The sequence below is a fragment of the Eschscholzia californica genome, unplaced genomic scaffold, assembly GCF_041429995.1.
Source record: "Eschscholzia californica isolate CP2 unplaced genomic scaffold, dmEscCali1.0.p SCAF_5, whole genome shotgun sequence".
Taxonomy (NCBI): domain Eukaryota; kingdom Viridiplantae; phylum Streptophyta; class Magnoliopsida; order Ranunculales; family Papaveraceae; genus Eschscholzia; species Eschscholzia californica.
Window position 1 is genome coordinate 2,022,142 of NW_028238472.1, and position 20,939 is coordinate 2,043,080.

A 20,939-nucleotide genomic window follows, 5' to 3' on the forward strand; every position below is an offset into this window, starting at 1 on the left:
CAGTTTGGTCCCCAAGTTTTAACTAGCTGCAATTTTGGCTCCGATATTTATCCGATATTCCAATTTGGCCCCCAAGACCATATTTCCGTTAGGCGATTTTAACAATTAAATTTTCTTTACTTTCTTACCCTATTTTATCATCTATGGACAATGACCGCCAAGCATTTCTAAAGACTTTCAACAAAGAAAAAAAATCAATTTTGATATTGAACTTGAAGCTTCCTGGGGAACTTCGATCTGAACTATAGTCCGAAAGACCTTATTAGGTATGGGTAAAGAGAGGAAGGAAAAGTTAACAAATGGAGACTAAGATATGGTCTTGCGGGCCAAAATTGAACATTGGGCAAATTTGAACCTCTAGTTGGCAAGTAAACCCCTTTTAACCCAATCTTTTAATAGTTCACTAGTTAGATGCTAGGGTTGTTACTGTTATCTTTTTTTTTTCGGTTCACATAGGACTTATAAGACGGCTCAGCAATCATAACGCCGAAGTAAACGTTGGTAAAAAAAAAATACAATCATAACACTTATTGTTAGATTTAACCCTCTTAAAGCATAATTTGTTCTCTCGAAAGCAAAGAAAAAAAAAGAGATGACCAAACTAAAATAGATATAAATGTCCAACTTCATCCATAACCATCAATTCTTGAATTCAGTTAAAAAAGAACAATACTTCGAACCTGTCTACATAAAATAAACAAAAAATGGTTGAAACAACTGAAATGTTATCGCCCCTCAACGCAAGAAAAAGAAAACAACATCTGTCACTAAAGCTGAACGAAAAAACGCCTGCCCACATTTCGGAATGACAAAAAACACCCAGACACGAAACCAATTTCCCCCGATATTGATAAGGAACACGAACAACAATATTCCGAAACTGTTGTACCTAGATAACGATGATGATTAGTCACTATTCACACTCTCCAATACGACTTTGCGGAGATTCAGGGTGTTTGCTGGTCGGAAATGTTCATCTGAGTTGCATTTTGACATGGGCATGCTCGGATTTACACGAATGAAGTTGGTCATTGATTCTAAGCCTGGCAGATGAGTTTCTCCATTCAGAGACCAGGTTCGTGCTTATCCAGCAGCTTAGAGTAAGCACCTGCAGGTGAAGAAGTAAGATAAGTTTGCTGACTGAGAAACTTATAAGTTCACTCAATAAAAGTTGGGTAATTGCCACTGAAAGAGTCAGTTGAAGATCTATGTGCCTTCTATGCACATGAGAAACTTATAAGTTCACAGTTGGGACTTTGGCCGAGTCTACTCCAGAGAGAGAATCTTCCACTGGAACTCTTTGTTTCTCTGGGCTTTCTCGATGGTCTCAGAGAGAGAGAGAGAGAGAGAGAGAGAGAGAGACTAACCTCACTTCCTTCAGAAGGGAGCCTCGAGTGATTCATCCCAAACTTCTCCACTACCATTAGAGGCATCTTCGCCATCATCTTCCATCGAAAGCCTGATATATTCTCTATGAGCAAAACGATCCCACTCTGTCAAAGTAGGTTCTTCACGTTCCTGACCATACATTGACATCACATCATTAGCTCACTAAAGCAGTAACTAATACCACCATATTGTTGGCTCACAACCCCACTGAGGCATATATAGATCACATAGACTGGGAAGAAGAAAGGTAATAAAAACACGTACCTGACGAATTAGAAATGGATCACGAGTTTCAAAAGCCATGAACTTGTTGAGGTTGAAAAGGATATTGAAGACGTTTCCTGAAAGCTTGGAGCCCTTCAAATCACGTAATGTTATTTGGCATTCATCCTGCAAGAAAACTTGGGTGTGTTCATCTAAAAAAAGATATCTACGATAGAGGAAACTAAGCTGTCACTATGTGAAGAGTTTTAACCTCTGGTCCAATCATGTCAACCATTTGACATAAAATATCCTCAAAGAGCACAGGTTCTTGGGCCATGCATTCCATTCGATGCAACTGCTCCTCATAAAAGAACTGCATTTCGTTTGGTGTGAGTACACCATTCCCATCCAAATCTATACATTTGAACCTGAAAAATAAATTCTGAACCTTTAAAGAGGATAATAATAGATAAATAATTAGCAATCCAAAATAGGCCAAGGAAGTTTTGCAATAGAATCTCATCACATGCAGCTCAATAGATGGGAAAGGAATCAGTTTAGTTCAAAATTGCAGCTCTGTTACATCTACTCTTTACACCTAAATCGTAGGCGAGTCCAGAAAGTCGTACCAATATTCAAGACTAGGTTCTGATGATTTATTTTCCTCCGACAGCATAAAGTAAACAAAATCTTCATACCCCATCTTCCCTTCAATCTTACAAGTAAATCTTCTTGGAATCTAAGAAGGATAGAATCAAAAAGAAGATGACGGAAAAGAAATCAAAGTAAATTAAAATTTTCCTTCACTGAAACTAAGGAAGTCGGTTTACCCAAAAACGAAATGGAAAAAATGACAATGCACACCTGTGAGAAAATTCTATCAACAATCCGGTAAGTAAGAGCATGGTTACCATATCTAATCAAATTCTCCTTGTCAATCAAGAAATCGTGATCTGTATCGAGCTCCCAAAACTTGCAGTATATAACATAGAAGTGTTCATACGAGAAATATCTGTTCAAAGAAAGGAATACAAGAGAATCTATCAATGTTGAACTAACTCTACCAGCATTACTCTTTCAATTTCATTACATCTACTTTTTTCTTCCTTTCAGATAATAGCTACTACCAACTCATCCTCAACAATTGATGCATAACTACTAATTATAAAGCATGTATGTATATAATATATTAATATGAACCTACCCTCAACAATGAATTGAAGGAAACTTCGACTAATGCCTAGTGCAGATGTACATTTGATGACCCAATAACTCTAGGCTTACAAAATAGCAGATGGCAGGATTGCTGTTCATTTACGTACCAGAGATAAATAAGAAATTGCTGATTTATATGAGAAACAAGTAAAGAGTCCAAAAACTTCCTACCTATTCGTTGAATAAAAGTTGTATCCAAAATGAAAACCAAATGTACTTTTACTACCGTAAAAATCAATTTCTATGATTATTCTACTGAATATTACGAACCTACCTCAAAACCTTGTTAATGTCCTCCTCTTCATCTGCATGTTGCATTGCAGCAATTAAATCTCCACGTTTCAGCTCCCGTAGGGTAAGATGGCCATTGCCTGATCTATTTACATAGAAAAATATTCTATATATGACAGTTTCCGCTGGTTCATTGAAACATAAGTTTTAGTCATGACATATCCATCTAATCAAAGAGCACACTAACAGTAGTTACAATGTTTATGAATATATTCTAGCACCATAAATATGAGAGAAGAAAACTAGAGCCATAACATGCATATACAAGTAATTCAAGCACGTACATGGGAAATAACAACAACGAAACATCATAATATTAGCAAAGGTTTATGAAATAGAATACGAAAAAATTACTATCATGGCTTTCCCAACAAACTATAAAATCTGTGAATCGAACTTCTGCATCTAACAGATGCAATAACATACTAGATAAGACGAGATAACGTAACAACAAACGTGCAACTTTGCAGTAGAAATCCTAACATATCAATATTCCACTGGAAGAATTAGGCAAGAGTTCTACAGTGAAACTACAACTCAGTACCGGTGGCATCAAAGGACATGTTTAACTGATTAACAAAATAAGAGCATACCGTATCTCTCCTGGAACTCTGGTGTGCTTTGCAAGAACTCCAACCCAGGATGAGTTAACAAAAGTTCTCGCAGGACTGGCTTAAAGTCTTCCTGCGACCAAGACATAGAGTTTACAATGCATAAAGGAGAAGAAGAAGGACAATGGATCCTGCCTCAGAACTGCAATCATTTCTTTTTCAGAGCAAACCAGCTCATTTCGTACGGTGACTATAACTCTGAGGCAGATCTATGTCCAGGCTGATCAAAACAAACTTGAGGGTATTTGCAAGCAGTGACTTGAGAAGGAAGAGAAGAGACCTGTGTAAGAAACTTGCTTTCTGGTTTCCTCAAAATTGTAAATATTAGAGTTGCTATATCCATCGTCAAAATGTTGTTGTTGACCCAGTAATCAACAAATGCATCCCTACAAATATATTCATAAAGGAAAGCGTATTTGAAGAAAGGTAAAAAAATCATTCTCTGACGCATGAAATGAAAAGGTTCAATAGTTTTCTTTTGTAAGGATAAGAAGGCAAACAAATCTAATAGGCCTTACCTTGTCACTGTTCCAGAGCAGTTTATGTCAAACTTTCTGAAAAGAGAGCTGGAGAAAAATGACGGTAACTTGCAGATTTCCTTTGTAACTGATTTAAACTCTGTAGTAAACAAACAAAATGAATATTACCAATTATGACATTAAATTAAAGGAAAAAAACTTTTCAGACTTGAAATGCAGCGACAAGCTGATAAAAACACAGGATATACATATCAGATGGTTATCTCACCATGAACTTGAAGTCCATCTGGGTGGCCTGCGAAAAGCTGATCAATTCTAGCCAAGCATTGCTCTTTTAGTTCATTCGGCGGTGGGCGACCATTTTGAAAGTAGAACTGAAAGCATCCAAGTGCGTTATCAAGCTCCATATCAAAGAACAATATATAAAGATATCATGCATGCATTACCAACTGACAATCTGACATAACTTCGAGTCATTAAAAGTGAACAGAAAATGATGGAATCCCAATACTGATATTTAGAAGTTAATCAATACCTGCGGTATGACTTCTCTTACTGGTTCGCTGACTAATTTTAGAGGAGAACCCAAAGAAGAAGGACCAGCTCCTTGGCGTTTCATAACACGAGGGGAACCAGATGAACTTCTAGGTGAAAGTGGGGGTGCACTGCCTGCTGGAAACATGGAAGGTAATGAATTGCTCGAAGCAGCATTCGAACTGGTAGAACTCCCAGCCACACTCAAAGGAGAACCTGATTTAGCATCCTCAAGCAAAGATTTTACCTGCATGATATCAAAAACAACGATAAAGCATCTAAAACTTTTTTTTTAATTCATGGGTATCTCCAATTTCCCAGTAACTACGTTGCATTTACTTGATTATCATTTGAAGGTTATTTGAATTTAGCCTAATGTAACCCCCCAAGCGTTAGCGATTATCAATATGTCCCCAAATTTGAAACCCAAACCCAAGCCTGGTACAAGTTTGTTCTTGGCGAAGGCTCCAGGAGCTCACCCAAAAGGCCATGGTATTTAGTATTTACTAAGCTTGAGCACACACCTATAGCTCAAGCTGTTCGAACCGATGTAAGACTATTCCAGCTAGGAAATGAGAAACTGGGTTAGGTTTTCACTACTTCTGATATCACATATCACATATGTACAAACTTTACCTCCAATTACTCTCAATATACTGTTTCTGAGAATTCTTTTTCCACATTTTGTTCATCAGAATAAAAGTTTATATATATATAACAAGATTACCCAAATTGAAATTTTCAACAATTAAATGAATGACAAGAGAATTAATTACCAGTCGATTCGTATCGGGAAGTGAAAGCCATTGAGAGAATAGCTCCTCAGCAACATAAGGGTTCAATTTGATTGCCAATGGAGATACCTCAGGAAGCTGCAATAATTCTGGGTCTAAGGATGTAACATCCCCCACTACTTCCCTATCCATCATCAAACCTAATTTCCCAATTCCACAAACAAAAACCTAATTTCAATTTCCCTAACTCCCCAAATCCAATCACCAGATTATAACCCTATAAAATAAATCAATACCCACTTCTCCAACTTAATGATTATACCCAAATCCAAAAAGACCTTTACACATCATCAATCTTCTATCAATTAACACCATTATCAACAAACCCTAGATTTCCCCAAGCTGTTCAAAAAAAAAATTCTAGATCTTCAGATCTTTTTCTTGTACAATTTCGTCTAAATTCTTCAATAATGTTTTAAGAATCAATAATACTAAACTTCAAATCTACAGCTCGAATATCAGAGACGACGAGTATGGGTTTCTGGTTTCCCCGCGTGAGAGTTAGAGAGAGAAAGTTAGAAGAAGAGGGTGGGGGGCGGGGGTTCAGAGGGGAAGTAGAAATTTTGTCTGGTAAGAGAGAGATCAGATCACAGGTTTTCTGGCATTTTTTTCAGAAAGATTCGAGACCTCGAAACCCTTGAAAATAAAGTTTTAGAGAGAGAAAGAGAGAAGTTTTAGAGAGAGAAAGAGAAGTCAGTCACCACCACAAAAGGAAAGAGGCAAAAAGAGATAGACGGATCAATTAAAACCCGAACCTAAACCACTCATGTATTCATCCAACCCGAACCTAACCCACTTACTCAATTTAAATACAGTTAGTCGGTCACTAGGGCCCTCCCAAGACTACAGTACGATTTTTTGGTTTTTTTTTTTTTTGAGAAATCCATCCACTTATGTTATTCGTTACAAAGCATTAATACATCACGAAAATGTGATGAGCACGAGAACTACCTAATATATTGTCTCTCTAATATATTGTCTAAATTACATGGGATAAATTTTGATAGCAAATGCTTTCACCGAAACTTGATCTCACGACTTCATGAGTTTGAGACCTGCTGCACCAAAGGGTAATGGATATGAAACTTAATAGAAGCTAGACTTTAAAATTTAGGGTATGTGGAGATATGGTTAATTCTAATTTGGCCTGAATTTTGTGAACAATTGGAACTTGTTATCTAAACTTCAGAGGCTTTAAAGAGTTATCTTAGAAATCGAACTTAGAGAAAGAAATAAAGTTTATTATTTTAAAGTTTGGACTATAGATAGAAGAAAGGAGGAAAGCGTATCACACTCATTTGGAATTGATTGACCTGATTTTATCAAGGACAAGGATGCGATTGTTTATTTAGGTTAATATTTATATTTCGTAGAGAAAAATTCTAAGGTTGTCTAAGAAGTCAAACGACAACTTTTTATCGAAGTGAAGATTCTTGAATTGATTAATCACGTACGATATTTTTTATTTCTTTCTACGGCTTTGATCACACTTCAAGAAGCGTCCGTAGGGCTTCACTAATAAATGTAATTGACTTAAATAAGATGCAATTGGAAACAAATAAGTATAAAATGACTTCCTAAAAGTCAAGAAAATTACTTCTCCAAGGTTCAAAAATGACTCACCCAAGACATAAGACTGATTTAAATTTAGAATGGCTAGTATTAACATTATAGTTGTATTACTAACAACAACCATAATCTCCCTCTCGTCTTACCTCCTCTCTGCACCAATTGTTAAGAACTCAAAGTTACGAACAGGATCATCATGAAGTGTATTTCCACTTGTAATACGGGAGATGGATGTGGACTTGGATTCAAGCCCAGGTTGGGTCCCACGAGTAGCACCGCGGCTGCTGCTTGAGAGGAGACGACTTGATCTACTTTCGCTGGGTTCCCCAGAGCTAGGTTTGGTGCTTGAACCAATATTCCTCTTCGAAGTGCTGCCGTGGCGGGATGAAGAACTAAGTCCTCTTTCAATACCAGGTGCCTTGTTAAGCACAATCAAAACAAAGTTGAGACGCATTTCAAAAAAAGATATTAAAGTGGTATTTGTTTTGCTCATTGTCTGAGTCTGACTTGCTCGAATCTGAATTGTCTAAATCTTTCTTGTTTTGGTCATGTTCATAATAGTTACAGTATTTCGCACAATGGGCTCATAATTGAGACTGATTTTATGATTATTGAAATGGACTCAGAATCGGGCCAAGTCCGTCGCTGAGACGAGTCAAACAAAAACAAACATTCTACAATGATATATATAAATTCAGAAACTACACGGAATTGAAGGATATAAATCCAAATAAGACAGTCTAGATGCACTTACGCGTGATCTTGAGGTGGAATTAATCTGAGGATATTTCAGGCTAGTCCAGTCAAATACATAGTCAAACTGATAACCTGAGTCAAGTACAAAGTCAAAGATCCGATCATCCAAAACAACTTCATATATTCAGATAAATTATAAGCCATTACAAGGTATTCACTCATGGATAATATGTAACCCTTTACATCACTAAGGTTAATGAAGATTAGGGCTTTACCAACTAGGATATATGGGTATAGATATAGAGGTTTGAAGTTGAACTCCAACAGCCAACCAAAATGCAATACGAAATAGGTTTGAAATTTACCTTCTCGAATAAATAGGTCACGGAATAGTTTTTTCAGGTACGAGTAATCTGGTTTGTCGTCAAACCGCAATGACCGGCAGTAATGGAAGTATGATGTGAACTCTGATGGATACGATTTGCAAAGAACCTGTTGAGTATTGATAAAAATCACAAAATTCACTTCAAACTGCACCAGTTAACCTCTTTAGATGCAGCATAAAGAAATCAAGAAGCACGGAGCATGAGCTGAAAGTCAAGGCACTAAAGCCCAGATCCAGTATCCCAAACCTAGCTCTCAGTAGGACTTTATCTCTCATATAAGAGCTATAACTTTGTGGTAAAAATTCTACAGAAGCATTGAAGCATTTTATTTTCACTGATTTTATCGTACTTCTGCTTTTTATTCCCAGCTCTCAATCCCTGCCAGGGAAGGCTGATAGACAAATTAAAGTGAATCAGAAACAGAGGAAACAATAAATTCAGGATCGAGTAAAAATGGAAAACAAGAAACAAAAGAACAGGAACCAGACGATTTGCTTTACTTTTACTGTACCTTCCCCTTAAGAAATACATAAGCACGTAACCTAGGGACTCCAAATCATCTCTCCTGCTTTGCTCTTTAAAGGAAGGAGACTCCAATTAAAACTGATATAAAGCTAAGTTGTATCTGACCCTTATGGAAACCCAGTTCAGAAATTATATAACTAGCATAAAATTTTAACCTACCAACTCCAAGGTGTGGGTTGACACTAGCATAACGAGCTGTACCGGTTAGATTTTTGATTTGTATTACAGCTTGAACAATAGAGTTGTGCTCTTACCTTGCCTTTGAGACTTGATTCTGAAATGATCTTTTCCCAAAGATGACCCTAATGAAGACTCAGACTCAGGATGTTATTACAGCAATGAGATAAAAGGGCACAATTCTTCCTCCATGGACTATCTGTGGGATATGTGCCATGCCATGAGTTCCAGAGTGGACTTTGAGGCCAAGTTAAGAGTAATTTTCTCCTGCTAACTGTTTTACCACCTTAAATGAAGGTCTTGCCAAATGCTTGAGCTCACAACAAAATTTACAGGCTCAAAGTTAATGTTTGAATTCACTATACAATTTGAAACTTGAAGCCTTCAGCAGTCAGTACACACAGACTTTTAAGGATCGAAAATCGGTCGATTCACCCTGTCCTACGCCTAACCACTCGTCTGCCCGACCACTCGTGTGTGTGTGTGAGTATATTGTATCTCTCTCTATATGATATATGATAGGATATTTTGTATATGCATACAGCACATGTGGTATGATACGAAACTCAACCTAGTGTGTACTACATATATCATGTTAAGAAATTCAAAAACATACATATGAGAGTATATGCAAAACCTCGACAAAAATTTGTGTTATTATACACAGTTTTGGGGGGTTTTGACTAGAGAGCATGAAAACCTAATATTCGTTTTGCTAAGGCATTAAATAAGAATATGATTAATGAAGACAAAAGTAACAACAAGAAGTAGTTTGTTTAAATAAGAGAGCAGGAAAGGAAAAAAGAAATAAATTAAATATGTCAAACCTAATTGCATTTGTTTTCAATCGAAAATCAGCATGAACTCAAAAGTAGAAAACTAAGTTCCAAACCAGTCAAGTTCTTCATCCGTGTTATTTGACCAATTGGGTTCAACCCAACTGCATAGCAATTGGTTCTTTGTGTTGTAAAAATTCTTCAAAGAATGTCGACTCCCAACGGAATGATACATACCTGTTTTAAGAGAATAGAATAAAATCCTTTCACCATGAAATCTAGACAGGTAGACATTATTCTCCGTGCTACTATTAGAAGCAATAGCAGCGATACAATAGATATCACTTATGAACAACATATACTTCCCCAAACTTTCAACTTTAACCCATTTCTTCTTGGACGAACCCAATCTAAAAATCTTAATCCCCTCTCCTAGATCCCCTACAAATACTGATAAGAGATTGCCATCACACTCTACCAAGAAACATCGACTAAATGAAGTATCTGGTCTTTGAAGTGTTTTGACAAGTTTCCATTTTCCAAAGGCATCCTTAGAACGAAAAACCAATAAAAATCCGTTTGAATCTAAGCAATAAAAAGCTCCATTGAGAAAAATAAGATTGGCAAGACATGTCACAAATTTCTTGTGTATTCCTGCGGAAGGTAACTTTGAACTATCGATATTTTGATAACACCAAGAATCTTGTCCTCGACCGATGGAGCGAATGTTAACTCCGGTGTAGGAACGTATAGAGATAGCAAAAACTACACAGTCTGAAGAAGTTGGTGATGACGAGAAAGACATCCTACTAAATGTAGAACCTGTTTCATCGAATACGTCGGGGATCTTAATCGTCTTTTTTGTGAAGGGATTGAAGAAGAATACTTTTCTCCCTCCTTTAGACATCAACAACCAACCACCCTTTGAATAGCGGATTGAAGCACCTGACAATCCAAATGCACCTAGGTTCATGAGATACTTGTCGTTATTGGTCATTGGGTTTACGAATGTGTAGATGGGGGATTCCTTCTTATATAAAACCAACCACGGATATGAAGATTTCGTCCCAGTGGAAGAAAGTTTCCAATTCACTTTAGGGATTGTCAATCGAATTGATTTAGAGACATCACGAAAATGTAAGTAATCAATTGGGTTTAAATAACTAAATATCGACTTCAAGATATCCTCATTAAGAATGTCAAAAGTAAATACACCTTCTCGTTTACCTTCATCATAGTTTTGCCCCTGATAAAAAACATTCTCAATCTCTTGTACACTACTCATGTTTCCCATTGTCAACACGACATTCCTAACTTCTTCATTCGTAATACAACCATCGACAGACAAAGAAACAAGAACATTGTTATTTTCTATGTCGAATTTATACAAATTCTTATCCTTGGTCATTGTATAATACACAAAACCCTTTTTAAGACCGAGATGAGAAGCCGAACAAGATGCAGTCATAGAATTTTCACCAATAAGAAGCACATGATCACCCAAACTTGTAACCTTTCTCCAAACAAGTGTAGATTTATCCATCTTGTAAATTAGTATCTCCACTACACTTTCGTGAACAAATTCATGATTGTAATATATAATAACCTTAAATATTTCATCACCAACAGATTTTATATTTTGTATTTTTTTTCTAGTACTCAAACTATAAGATGAAAGATCAATAAAAACATTTTTACCACAATAGGTGGTTATAATATGTTCTTCTAAGGTTTCATCATCATCATCATCAAAAAAATCAATCTTGATAATTTTCCAACCATAAGACAATAGATATAATTCAGTACTAGTTGTTTTATTTGGTGGGGAACAACTAATTAGGGTTTTAACAGAATAATAACCATCATCTAATTTCTTTCTTCCCCAATGTTTATCTCTTCTAGGTCGGCAAAATAAAAGCAAGGGAGACAAACTAGAGAAGTCTACTTTATCATCATTAGTTTTTCTTATGATAGGATTAAAGAGTAAGAAAACCATTGAAACAGAATTATTATTATTACCTGATGAACAAGACAAAACACAATGAGTCAGACCAAACTTTTCCTGACTCAAATCGGAGGAGGACGATTTAAGACTAGTAGTAGGTAACTCAATCTTCTCTGAAGTAACTGGATTCCACAGATAACAGCAATTTCCCAATTCCGACCAACTATCATCACCGTCGTCGTGGTCGATCATAAGTAACCATCCTCCTTTTGGGTCAGAATTTGATAAATTTCTACTTGTTTCTGGTATTATACACTTTCTTTCCCGCCGCAGCCGATGGCAACTCGTGGAGGAGGATTCACAAAAACCTTTCTTGAGAGGGAAAATAAGCCGAGCAACTGGTGGCGTTGGTGGTGTCGCCATGGGTGGGAATCGGTCGGAGCTTCTATTGCCTGTAATAAGTGTGGTTCTTCACAATAGTTTCCGTTGTTTATATACAGAAGGAGAGACCCACCACCACCTATCGGCCGTGAAGATAAAAGGGAAAGTTCCCACCAACCACCGCCCTTGTGAGGCCGAAAGTGCCCCCCCCCCCCCCCCCCCCCACCCCAGCCCACAACACACCCCACCCCACCCCACCCCACCCCACCCCACACCCACAAACTACTTCCTCACATCTCCTTCTCTCTCAATACTACTTCCTCCATTCCTCTTGCATTATTTTTCTCTCTCTCTCTCTCTCTCTCAATTTCTCTTCCTCCATTCTTTTTTATTTTTTCGATAGATCCAAATGCCAATTTGAATAATTTAGGTTATGCGGAAATGTTAAACTCCGATTTCAATTATGCCGATGAAGTTGATTTATCGAATGATGGGGTCGAAGAAAGTTTTGATTGTAATGAAACGCCAATGTCGTCGGTTTCTAGTAAGCGTTATACTAATGATGATGATAATGTGCTCGTTAATGCTTATTTACATATTGTCACTGATGCGATTATTGGCAATGATCAAAGAGCGGGTACTTTTTGGAACAAGATTGTCGAACACTTCAACGAGCGTACAAATCAAAATCGTGTACCAAAGGGTCTTAAATGTCGTTGGAGTGAAATTAACAAGCAATGCGCGAAGTTTTGTGGGTATTTGTCATTGTTGCAAAGGAACCCAAAAAGCGAAGAAAATGATGATGATCGGGTAATTACTCATATTACATTTTGACAACATTATAATTTATTTTTGACACATATTTGAAATTTTTAAATTTTATTTTTGCAGTTGAAATCCGCAAAAGTATTGTTTAACCAAAACGGCAACAAAGAGTTTAAGTTCGAACATTGTTATAAGATTTTGAAAGACCGTCCCAAATGGTCATTAAATTTATCTCAATCTTCGTCACACAAAAGAAAAACTTCTTTAGACCAAGACGAAGGATCTCCTTTAACAATCCAACAAAGAACACTTGAAAGAAAAACAAGCAAGGAGGCTAGAGATAAATCCAAGAGTAGTGTTAGTTCTGCGGCGCTTGATTTTTGGAAAGAGAAAATTGAGAAACAGGATAGTAGAGACAAACTTATCAATGCAAGTATACTCCTTCAAGAGAAACAAATAGACGTCAAACACAAAGAATTAGAAGTGAAAGCAAAAGAATTAGTCGTGGAAGACAAAAAACTAGACGTGCAACTAGATACCAACAAGATTCAACGGATGAAAATGGGGATAGACTTTGTGGGAAAAGATACTTCAAACATGGATCCCGAACAACTTGCTCTTCATAGGATATTGATCTCAAATTGAAAAAAGGAAAATGAATTTTAGTTGTTTTGATTATGTATGAATTTTAGTTATTTGTTAAATCTTAATTAATATTAATTTTAATGAATTTTATTTATAATAATTGATTTTCTTTTTTGAATTTGGGGCCCCTACTGGGAGCCCAACGTTGGAATTGAGAAAAGCCCCGGGGCTCCCAAAATTCAGGGGTGCCCTTAGTATGAGTAAAGGACGGTATGGTCGATTCTGTCTGATTGATTTTTAGAGCAAATTAAAATTTCGTTAATAACTATAAATACTCCAAATCAAATAAAAAACGTGCTCCACAATTTATAATAGAGGGATTGGGTTAACCATCCAAAATGAGGGAGGAAATAGGTTTCCCATCCTAAGTAGCCAAAAAATGAAAGGCAGGTCCAAAGAGTCAGGTTGGGAAAAAAAATGACGAAATGACCCTTGGAAAAAAAAGTATTTACGGTTCATGCCATCGAAAATTACAAAATTGCCATCGAAATTTTCTCGGGAAACCATTTTTTGTCTGAAAAAGAATCTGACAACCCGTCCACCAGAATCTGTACGGGTCAGAAATTTACGGAATTGCCATCGAAAAATTCCCGAGAAACAAAATTTTTTTGAAAAATTGTCTGACGCACCGGGAAAATATTTTATTTATTGAAATTTTCTTCTGTACTAGACACTTTTGTACCCGGAATTTTCTTATGACCGGGAAATTATTTTATTTACCGGATATTTTCTTCTATACTAGACACTTTTGTACCCGGAATTTTCTTGTGACCGGGAAATTATTTTATTTACCGAAAATTTTCTTCTATACTAGACACTTCTGTACCGTGAATTTGAAATTTCGTTTGAAAATTCAAATTTTCAAAAAAATTTGACGGGAAATTATTTTATTTACCGGGAAGAGATGGTTTGCTGGGCGGGAATTTGAAATTTCGTTTGAAAATTTGAATTTTCTTGTCTACGAGAAATTATTTTATTTACCGGGCTGAGATGGTTTGCTGGGCGGGAATTTGAAATTTTGTTTGAACTTTCAAAAAAATTTGAAAATTTGAATTTTTTTTGTGTACGGGAAATTATTTTATTTACCATCCAGATTTTTTTGGTCAGGAAACGTCAGCATGTCCCGTCCAAGGGCAAAAGGGGGATTAAAAAAACATGAAACAATGAGTTGTCCTGACATTTGGACTGGAAACTCATTTTTTGACAAGGTTGGATTTATTTTGGGTTCACCCTCCAAAAATTGGACTTCTAACTCAAAAATCCTTTATCTTATCCACTTTCTAAATCATTTAAACAAACAATTAGAGGGAAAAAAAATCATATAAGTTAGGACTTTTGACCGTGTCTCTATACCATTTAGACGGGTCCCTATGAAAAAAGAGATAGATGAATCAATTAAAACCCAAACCTAATCCACTTATGTGTTCACCAAAACCGAACCAGAACCCAATGACTTAAGCTTGACCATTTCGACCTTTGGCCATTGTTATTCTTTTTCTCTCAAATGTTCATACAATTTCGCTACTTAGTGATGGGTCATCCTTTTTTTTTTTGTTGAACCGATGGGTCATCCTATACTCTTAACAATTTGAATCTTTTGTCATAATCGAACGTTTGTTAAGCTTGCTTTTCTCTATAAAAAGATAAATTAATACACAAAAGAAAGAAGAAGAGAAAAGAAACGTAGGTTATACTTTGTAGACTTGAAGGTACATAATGCAGATATTAGAATGAATCTTTTAGGTTGGCTAAGAAGTCAAAAGACAACTTTTTATCGAAGTGAGATTCTTAAATTGATTTTTTTTTGTTGAAAGAGATTCTTAAATTGATTGATAACGTACACTTTTTTTTAATTTCTTTCTACTACTTCAATCACACTTCAACAAAGACGCTTCCGGTAGGGATTAACTAATAAGTGGAATTGACTTAAATAAGATGCAATTCGAAACAAATAAGTATAAAATGACTTCCTAAAAGTCAAGAAAATGACTTCTCCAAGGTTAAAAAAATGACTCACCAAAAGCCATAAAACTGATTTAAATCTCGAATGCCTAGTATTAACATTATAGTTATATAACTAACAACAAAAAATCTTGGAAACAAGATCACTTCTTACCTCCTCTTCTCTGAACCAATTGTTAAGAACTCAAAGCTACGAACAGGATCATCATGAAGTGCTCTTCCACTTGTAATACGAGAGATGGATGTGGACTTGGATTCAAGCCCAGGTTGGGTCCCACGAGTAGCACCGCGGCTGCTGCTTGAGAGGAGACGACTTGATCTACTTTCGCTGGGTTCCCCAGAGCTAGGTTTGGTGCTTGAACCAATATTCCTCTTCGAAGTGCTGCCGTGGCGGGATGAAGAACGAAGTCCTCTTTCAATACCAGGTGCCTTGTCAAGCACAATCAAAACAAAGTTGAGATGCATTTCAAAAAAAGATATTAAAGTGGTATTTGTTTTGCTCATTGTCTGAGTCTGACTTGCTCGAGTCTGAATTGTCTACATCTTTCTTGTTTTGGTCATGTTCATAATAGTTACAGTATTTCACACAATGGACTCATAATTGAGACTGATTTTATGACTATTGAAATGGACTCAGAATCGGGCCAAGTCCGTCGCTGAGACAAGTCAAACAAAAACAAACATTCTACAATGTGTCCCGGATCAGATTTCAGATCTGAATTTGGGGAAGGGGAGTGGGGTACACCATTACTTGTCAGAATAAGTGGGCAGAAAAGAAGCCTTGGGGAATACCATAGCTGCAAGGAAGCGAAAAACACCTAACAAGAAGTGTCTACTCAAGTCAAAATCACTTACCACTTCCTTGGATGATGGTGCATCCATTGAATTCTTGTGCTTGGAGTGATCGCCATGTGAGCCAGAACCTGTGGTGTTTCTTCTGACAAATGCATCGACTGCGCTTGAGAATTTCTCTCGAATATCTTGTCCCGCTGTTAAAGAAATTAATGTAAATCGCGAAGTGTTATATGTTTTGGAGAAAATAGAGAACATTTCAGCACCTAAGGATAAACTACGCATTCTAGGAAAACGAAAAAAAAAAATACGGCTGGAAGTTTTAATCAAGTACAAGAAAACTTCATTAAGTATTTGCGTAGTCTGCTAAATGAAAATTCCCCCAAAACAAGTCAAACCGAATTGGATGAGATATCCACAAAGTTCTAAACCATGTTCTGCACATAGGGTTTGTTCTTTACCTGCAACTATGCCAAGAAAAAGAGAAGGGAAGAAAAAAAGAAGAAGCAAACCTGTAGTTCGCTCAGTTCTTCCTGCAGATGGCCCTGGGTTTGGCCCCAATTTTCCACTGGAATGCTGTAAATGATATATAAATTCAGAAACTACACGGAATTGAAGGATATAAATCCAAATAAGACAGTCTAGATGCACTTACGCGTGATCTTGAGGTGGAATTAATCTGAGGATATTTCAGGCTAGTCCAGTCAAATACATAGTCAAACTGATAACCTGAGTCAAGTACAAAGTGAAAGATCCGATCATCCAAAACAACTTCATATATTCAGATAAATTACAAGCCATTACAAGGTATTCACTCATGGATAATATGTAACCCTTTACATCACTAAGGTTAATGAAGATTAGGGCTTTACCAACTAGGATATATGGGTATAGATATAGAGGTTTGAAGTTATCTACCCTCCTATTTGATCTCAAAAATCCAACCTGGAAGAACTCCAACAGCCAACCAAAATGCAATACGAAATAGAAACAGGTTTGAAATTTACCTTCTCGAATAAATAGGTCACGGAATAGTTTTTTCAGGTACGAGTAATCTGGTTTGTCGTCAAACCGCAATGACCGGCAGTAATGGAAGTATGATGTGAACTCTGATGGATACGATTTGCAAAGAACCTGTTGAGTATTAATAAAAATCACAAAATTCACTTCAAACTGCACCAGTTAACCTCTTTAGATGCAGCATAAAAGAAGAACGGAGCATGAGCTGAAAGTCAAGGCACTAGAGCCCAGATCCAGTATCCCAAACCTAGCTCTCAGTAGGACTTTATCCCTCATATAAGAGCTATAACTTCGTGGTAAAAATTCTACAGAAGCATTGAAGTTATAATTTTAACAGAGTGCGGAAAAAGGACAATACCTCTATGGGAGTTAGCATCTTCTTTTCACTGATTTTATCGTACTTCTGCTTTTTATTCCCAGCTCTCAATCCCTGCCAGGGAAGGCTGATAGACAAATTAAAGTGAATCAGAAACAGAGGAAACAATAAATTCAGGATCGAGTAAAAATGGAAAACAAGAAACAAAAGAACAGGAACCAGACGATTTGCTTTACTTTTACTGTACCTTCCCCTTAAGAAATACATAAGCACGTAACCTAGGGACTCCAAATCATCTCTCCTGCTTTGCTCTGTAAAGGAAGGAGACTCCAATTAAAACTGATATAAAGCTAAGTTGTATCTGACCCTTCAAACTGAGAATGGAAACCCAGTTCAGAAATTATATAACTAGCATAAAATTTTAACCTACCAACTCCAAGGTGTGTGTTGACACTAGCATAACGAGCTGTACCGGTTAGATTTTTGTTTTCTCTACAAGAAAAGAATGCATTAGTCTTCATGGGACTTAGTGTACAAACCAATACATGGTAGCAAGAAGCAGGGCCACCCGCTGAGCTTCATTCTATTGACTCTGAAGTCTAAAGCTGGCAGCTCCCTCGAGTTCACCGGGGGAACCGGGCCAAAGAATCAATGGAATTGACTTCGTCCTTGCGGAACGAGTCAAGAAGGAACAGAACAACATTGTTATACCTGTAAGGAATGTGCTTGTGTGTTTGCAGATCCCTAAACTTTTTTGCAAGACCATAGTCAATGACGTACACCTGAGAGGGCAAGTTATACCACAATAATTCAGTAAACGTTATATAAAATTGTAGTACAAGTTTATTTGACAAATATAATATCAGACTAAGAACAGCATAGACATTGTAAGGTTTCGAAGGTTACGGAAAGAACTATGTTTACACAGTTGCAAAAAAAGGACAAGTTACTGTCAAAAAACATATAAAAACATGCTCTATGTCTATCGTATTGAATATAGAAACGATAAACTTCCACGTGAAAAATGATTACTTGATTTGCTCGGCGTCCTAAACCCATCAAAAAGTTGTCAGGCTTGATGTCACGGTGAAGAAAACCTCTAGAATGCAAGTACTCCACCCTGTTTAGCTAGATGAAATAAAGAAGGAAAAAAATGATGGCTTTAGCTAACATGAAAGAGTAACAGATAAACTTGATGTCATTACAAGAGATAAGCCCTCTTCAATTATAATCTCCCGGTAGAGTAGCAGAAGAGACATGCACTTACCAACTGATCCGCAAGCATTAACACTGTTTTCAATGTGAGCTTTCGATTGCAATAGTTGAATAAGTCCTCCAAGCTTGGCCCAAGAAGATCGATAACCATGACATTATACTCGCCCTGGACCCCAAACCACTTCAAGTGAGGTATTCCGGCTTCATACAAATAACATTTAAGAATATGTCAATTAAAGTTTGATTCCTCTATAAATTTGATGGCACCCATTGTTTTCAGGTGCACAAAACAAACTCTATTGCCTCTATTGATGAAAGGTTCATTTCGTCTCTGACTAAAAGTCTAAAAATGAACCAATTCATATCGAAATGACGAGTAAATGAAACACTTCAACCATAGAGAACGAATTTTTTTGAGATAAAATAAATCATAATAAAGAAAAGAAACTCACTTCCTCCTTGGAGAAGCATATACACTTTTGATTCATAATGAAGTTGAGGGTGCTTGGTCTTTGCAGATTCCTAGACAGCACAACAGCAAGACAAGCTTACGTTAATAAACCATTTCAGGGCAAATCCGCACAACCATTTGCAATTTCCATGTTTTTTTTCTTTCGTTCGTTACAACGAACTGGAAGACCAATAGCCTTGAGAATCTACCGATCATTGATAAGCCAACTAAGTCATATAACTAGCTTAAAATCTTAGGTTCCATTTTTTCTATCTCTCTCTCTCTCTCCAGAAGTCCGGGATAATAAAAGGCACAATGAACACCCAAAGCATGTTAAATCTTAATTTACTAACGAAAATCACAAATGAGAGATTGAAGGCCCAAATGAAGCAAAATTCACTATTAATAATATTTTACAAAGGAAGCAAACCCTAAAAATAAAACCAGACTTAAAATAAAGCTAATTGATCTTAATCTACATCTTAAGATCTGCTTGATTTCAGAATCAATTTCAAACCCAAAATAAAGCCAAGACATACCAGTTTAACAGCAACCTCCTCTCCTGATTGTATATTAGTACCTAAATAAAACCCAACCATTAAAAACATCAAAAATTCACAGTTAACAAACAACAACAGAGACAACACATACCCAAATCCAGAAGATTGGAGAGGAAGAAGAAAAAACTAACCAAGATAAAGCTCCCCAAAAGACCCACTTCCAATCTTTCGCCCAAGCTTGAATTTTCCACCAATAGAATTCTCCATAATACACCAAATTACTCAAAAAAAAAAGAAGAAATTTCTCCTACCCAAGCTCAAATAAGATTCACTAGACCAAATAAAAAACAACCAAACCCTAAAAAGTCCCAACTTTTTCTTCCTTCTTGAACAACAAATTACATCCCCAAGTAACAAAATTACAAAACCCTAGCTCGAAATCCTTAATCTCTGATAAAATAATTGATTAAGAACCTCCAACAGCAAAAATCGAAAAAATAATAAACAACAAATCCCTATTTTACCGTCAAAAAATCAAACCCTATTATATTGCTTCAAATTGACGCTAACCAACCGAAGAAGACAACCCTTTTAATCAAAACCAAATATTTTCTAGGGATATCAACTACTACTAACATTTTTCTCACAAATTAGTATATTAAATGGAGATAATTAATAAACAATTTACAATGATAAGATACCTAAAGATCTTTCTTTCCATAATGATCGGAACTGAAAGACAAAAGAATGAAGATTTTATCAATCAAATGCCGGCAAGTTAACCGACGATGAAGAAGAATTTGAAGATCGTGTATGGGAAATTTAACAGAGAAGAGTTGACAGAAAGAGAAAATGAAGGAAACTTTTTTTTGGCAGTCAGGAGGGCTAAAGGCGCCCAGCACAACTGATGTAGGCGCTCCGATTAATCACAAGACCTAAGGGTGTTCTTTAGTTTGTATCCGGTATTTTAGAGTCATCCGTTAGCGAACCACTCATAATTTGGTTTGGTTCTGTTACCATCCAAATCCTCAATTAGCCGTTTAAATATTACTGGATACCAACCCATCTATTCGAACCGTTTATCTCCATGTAAATTGACGAATCAAATTACTTTCTTGATACATTGAAACATAAAATCAAGACAACACTACTTGAAAACCCAAAGAAACAATCAATCAAACCAACATAATATGAAAAAGGATATTCTAAATGTGCAAGCCACGATAAAATTCACAAAATGAGTGTCTGACGAATAAAGCGTAAGGAGTCAATAGTTCAACTTCAACAATATACATTTTAAA

The 20,939-nt window shown here is 36.4% G+C and overlaps 3 protein-coding genes across 6 annotated transcripts; all 3 read right to left on the minus strand.

Annotated features, from left to right (window-relative positions):
* Positions 1-593: 593 nt before the first annotated feature.
* On the minus strand, positions 594-6,305 carry LOC147536110 (putative serine/threonine protein phosphatase 2A regulatory subunit B''gamma). The gene is made up of 13 exons (XM_086644890.1): positions 5,500-6,305; positions 4,725-4,970; positions 4,458-4,563; positions 4,229-4,328; positions 3,991-4,096; positions 3,693-3,783; positions 3,083-3,224; positions 2,458-2,605; positions 2,223-2,332; positions 1,865-2,021; positions 1,654-1,779; positions 1,368-1,518; positions 594-1,108 (listed from the first exon to the last, which is right to left on the minus strand). Exons 1-12 carry the CDS (start codon positions 5,650-5,652, stop codon positions 1,378-1,380), a joined length of 1,626 nt encoding a protein of 541 aa, XP_086501016.1. The 5' UTR covers positions 5,653-6,305; the 3' UTR covers positions 594-1,108; positions 1,368-1,377.
* Positions 6,306-7,065: 760 nt separating this feature from the next.
* On the minus strand, positions 7,066-12,162 carry LOC147536111 (uncharacterized). 3 transcript variants are annotated; one of them, XR_015226445.1, is made up of 6 exons: positions 8,948-9,296; positions 8,680-8,743; positions 8,477-8,559; positions 8,148-8,274; positions 7,841-7,914; positions 7,066-7,669 (listed from the first exon to the last, which is right to left on the minus strand). XR_015226445.1 is itself a non-coding variant. In XM_086644891.1 (6 exons), exons 1-4 carry the CDS (start codon positions 12,012-12,014, stop codon positions 8,207-8,209), a joined length of 564 nt encoding a protein of 187 aa, XP_086501017.1. In that variant the 5' UTR covers positions 12,015-12,162; the 3' UTR covers positions 7,066-7,669; positions 7,841-7,914; positions 8,148-8,206. The 3 variants fall into 3 exon arrangements, 1 of the variants encoding a protein (XP_086501017.1); XM_086644891.1 differs by lacking the exon at positions 8,948-9,296 and adding an exon at positions 11,666-12,162; XR_015226444.1 differs by lacking the exons at positions 7,066-7,669; positions 7,841-7,914; positions 8,148-8,274 and having other exon boundaries at positions 8,427-8,559; positions 8,853-9,296.
* Positions 12,163-15,280: 3,118 nt separating this feature from the next.
* LOC147536112 (casein kinase 1-like protein 10) lies at positions 15,281-20,907 on the minus strand. Of its 2 annotated transcripts, XM_086644894.1 has the most exons (14): positions 19,830-20,907; positions 19,678-19,718; positions 19,140-19,209; positions 18,740-18,888; positions 18,505-18,600; positions 18,184-18,254; positions 17,903-17,964; positions 17,720-17,783; positions 17,515-17,599; positions 17,144-17,270; positions 16,792-16,865; positions 16,649-16,712; positions 16,200-16,333; positions 15,281-15,773 (listed from the first exon to the last, which is right to left on the minus strand). In XM_086644894.1, the coding sequence occupies exons 1-14, from the start codon at positions 19,903-19,905 to the stop codon at positions 15,495-15,497; spliced, it is 1,392 nt and encodes a 463-aa protein (XP_086501020.1). In that variant the 5' UTR covers positions 19,906-20,907; the 3' UTR covers positions 15,281-15,494. The 2 variants fall into 2 exon arrangements, with proteins under 2 accessions (XP_086501020.1, XP_086501019.1); XM_086644893.1 differs by having other exon boundaries at positions 17,515-17,783; positions 19,830-20,516.
* Between the last annotated feature and the right edge of the window lie 32 nt (positions 20,908-20,939).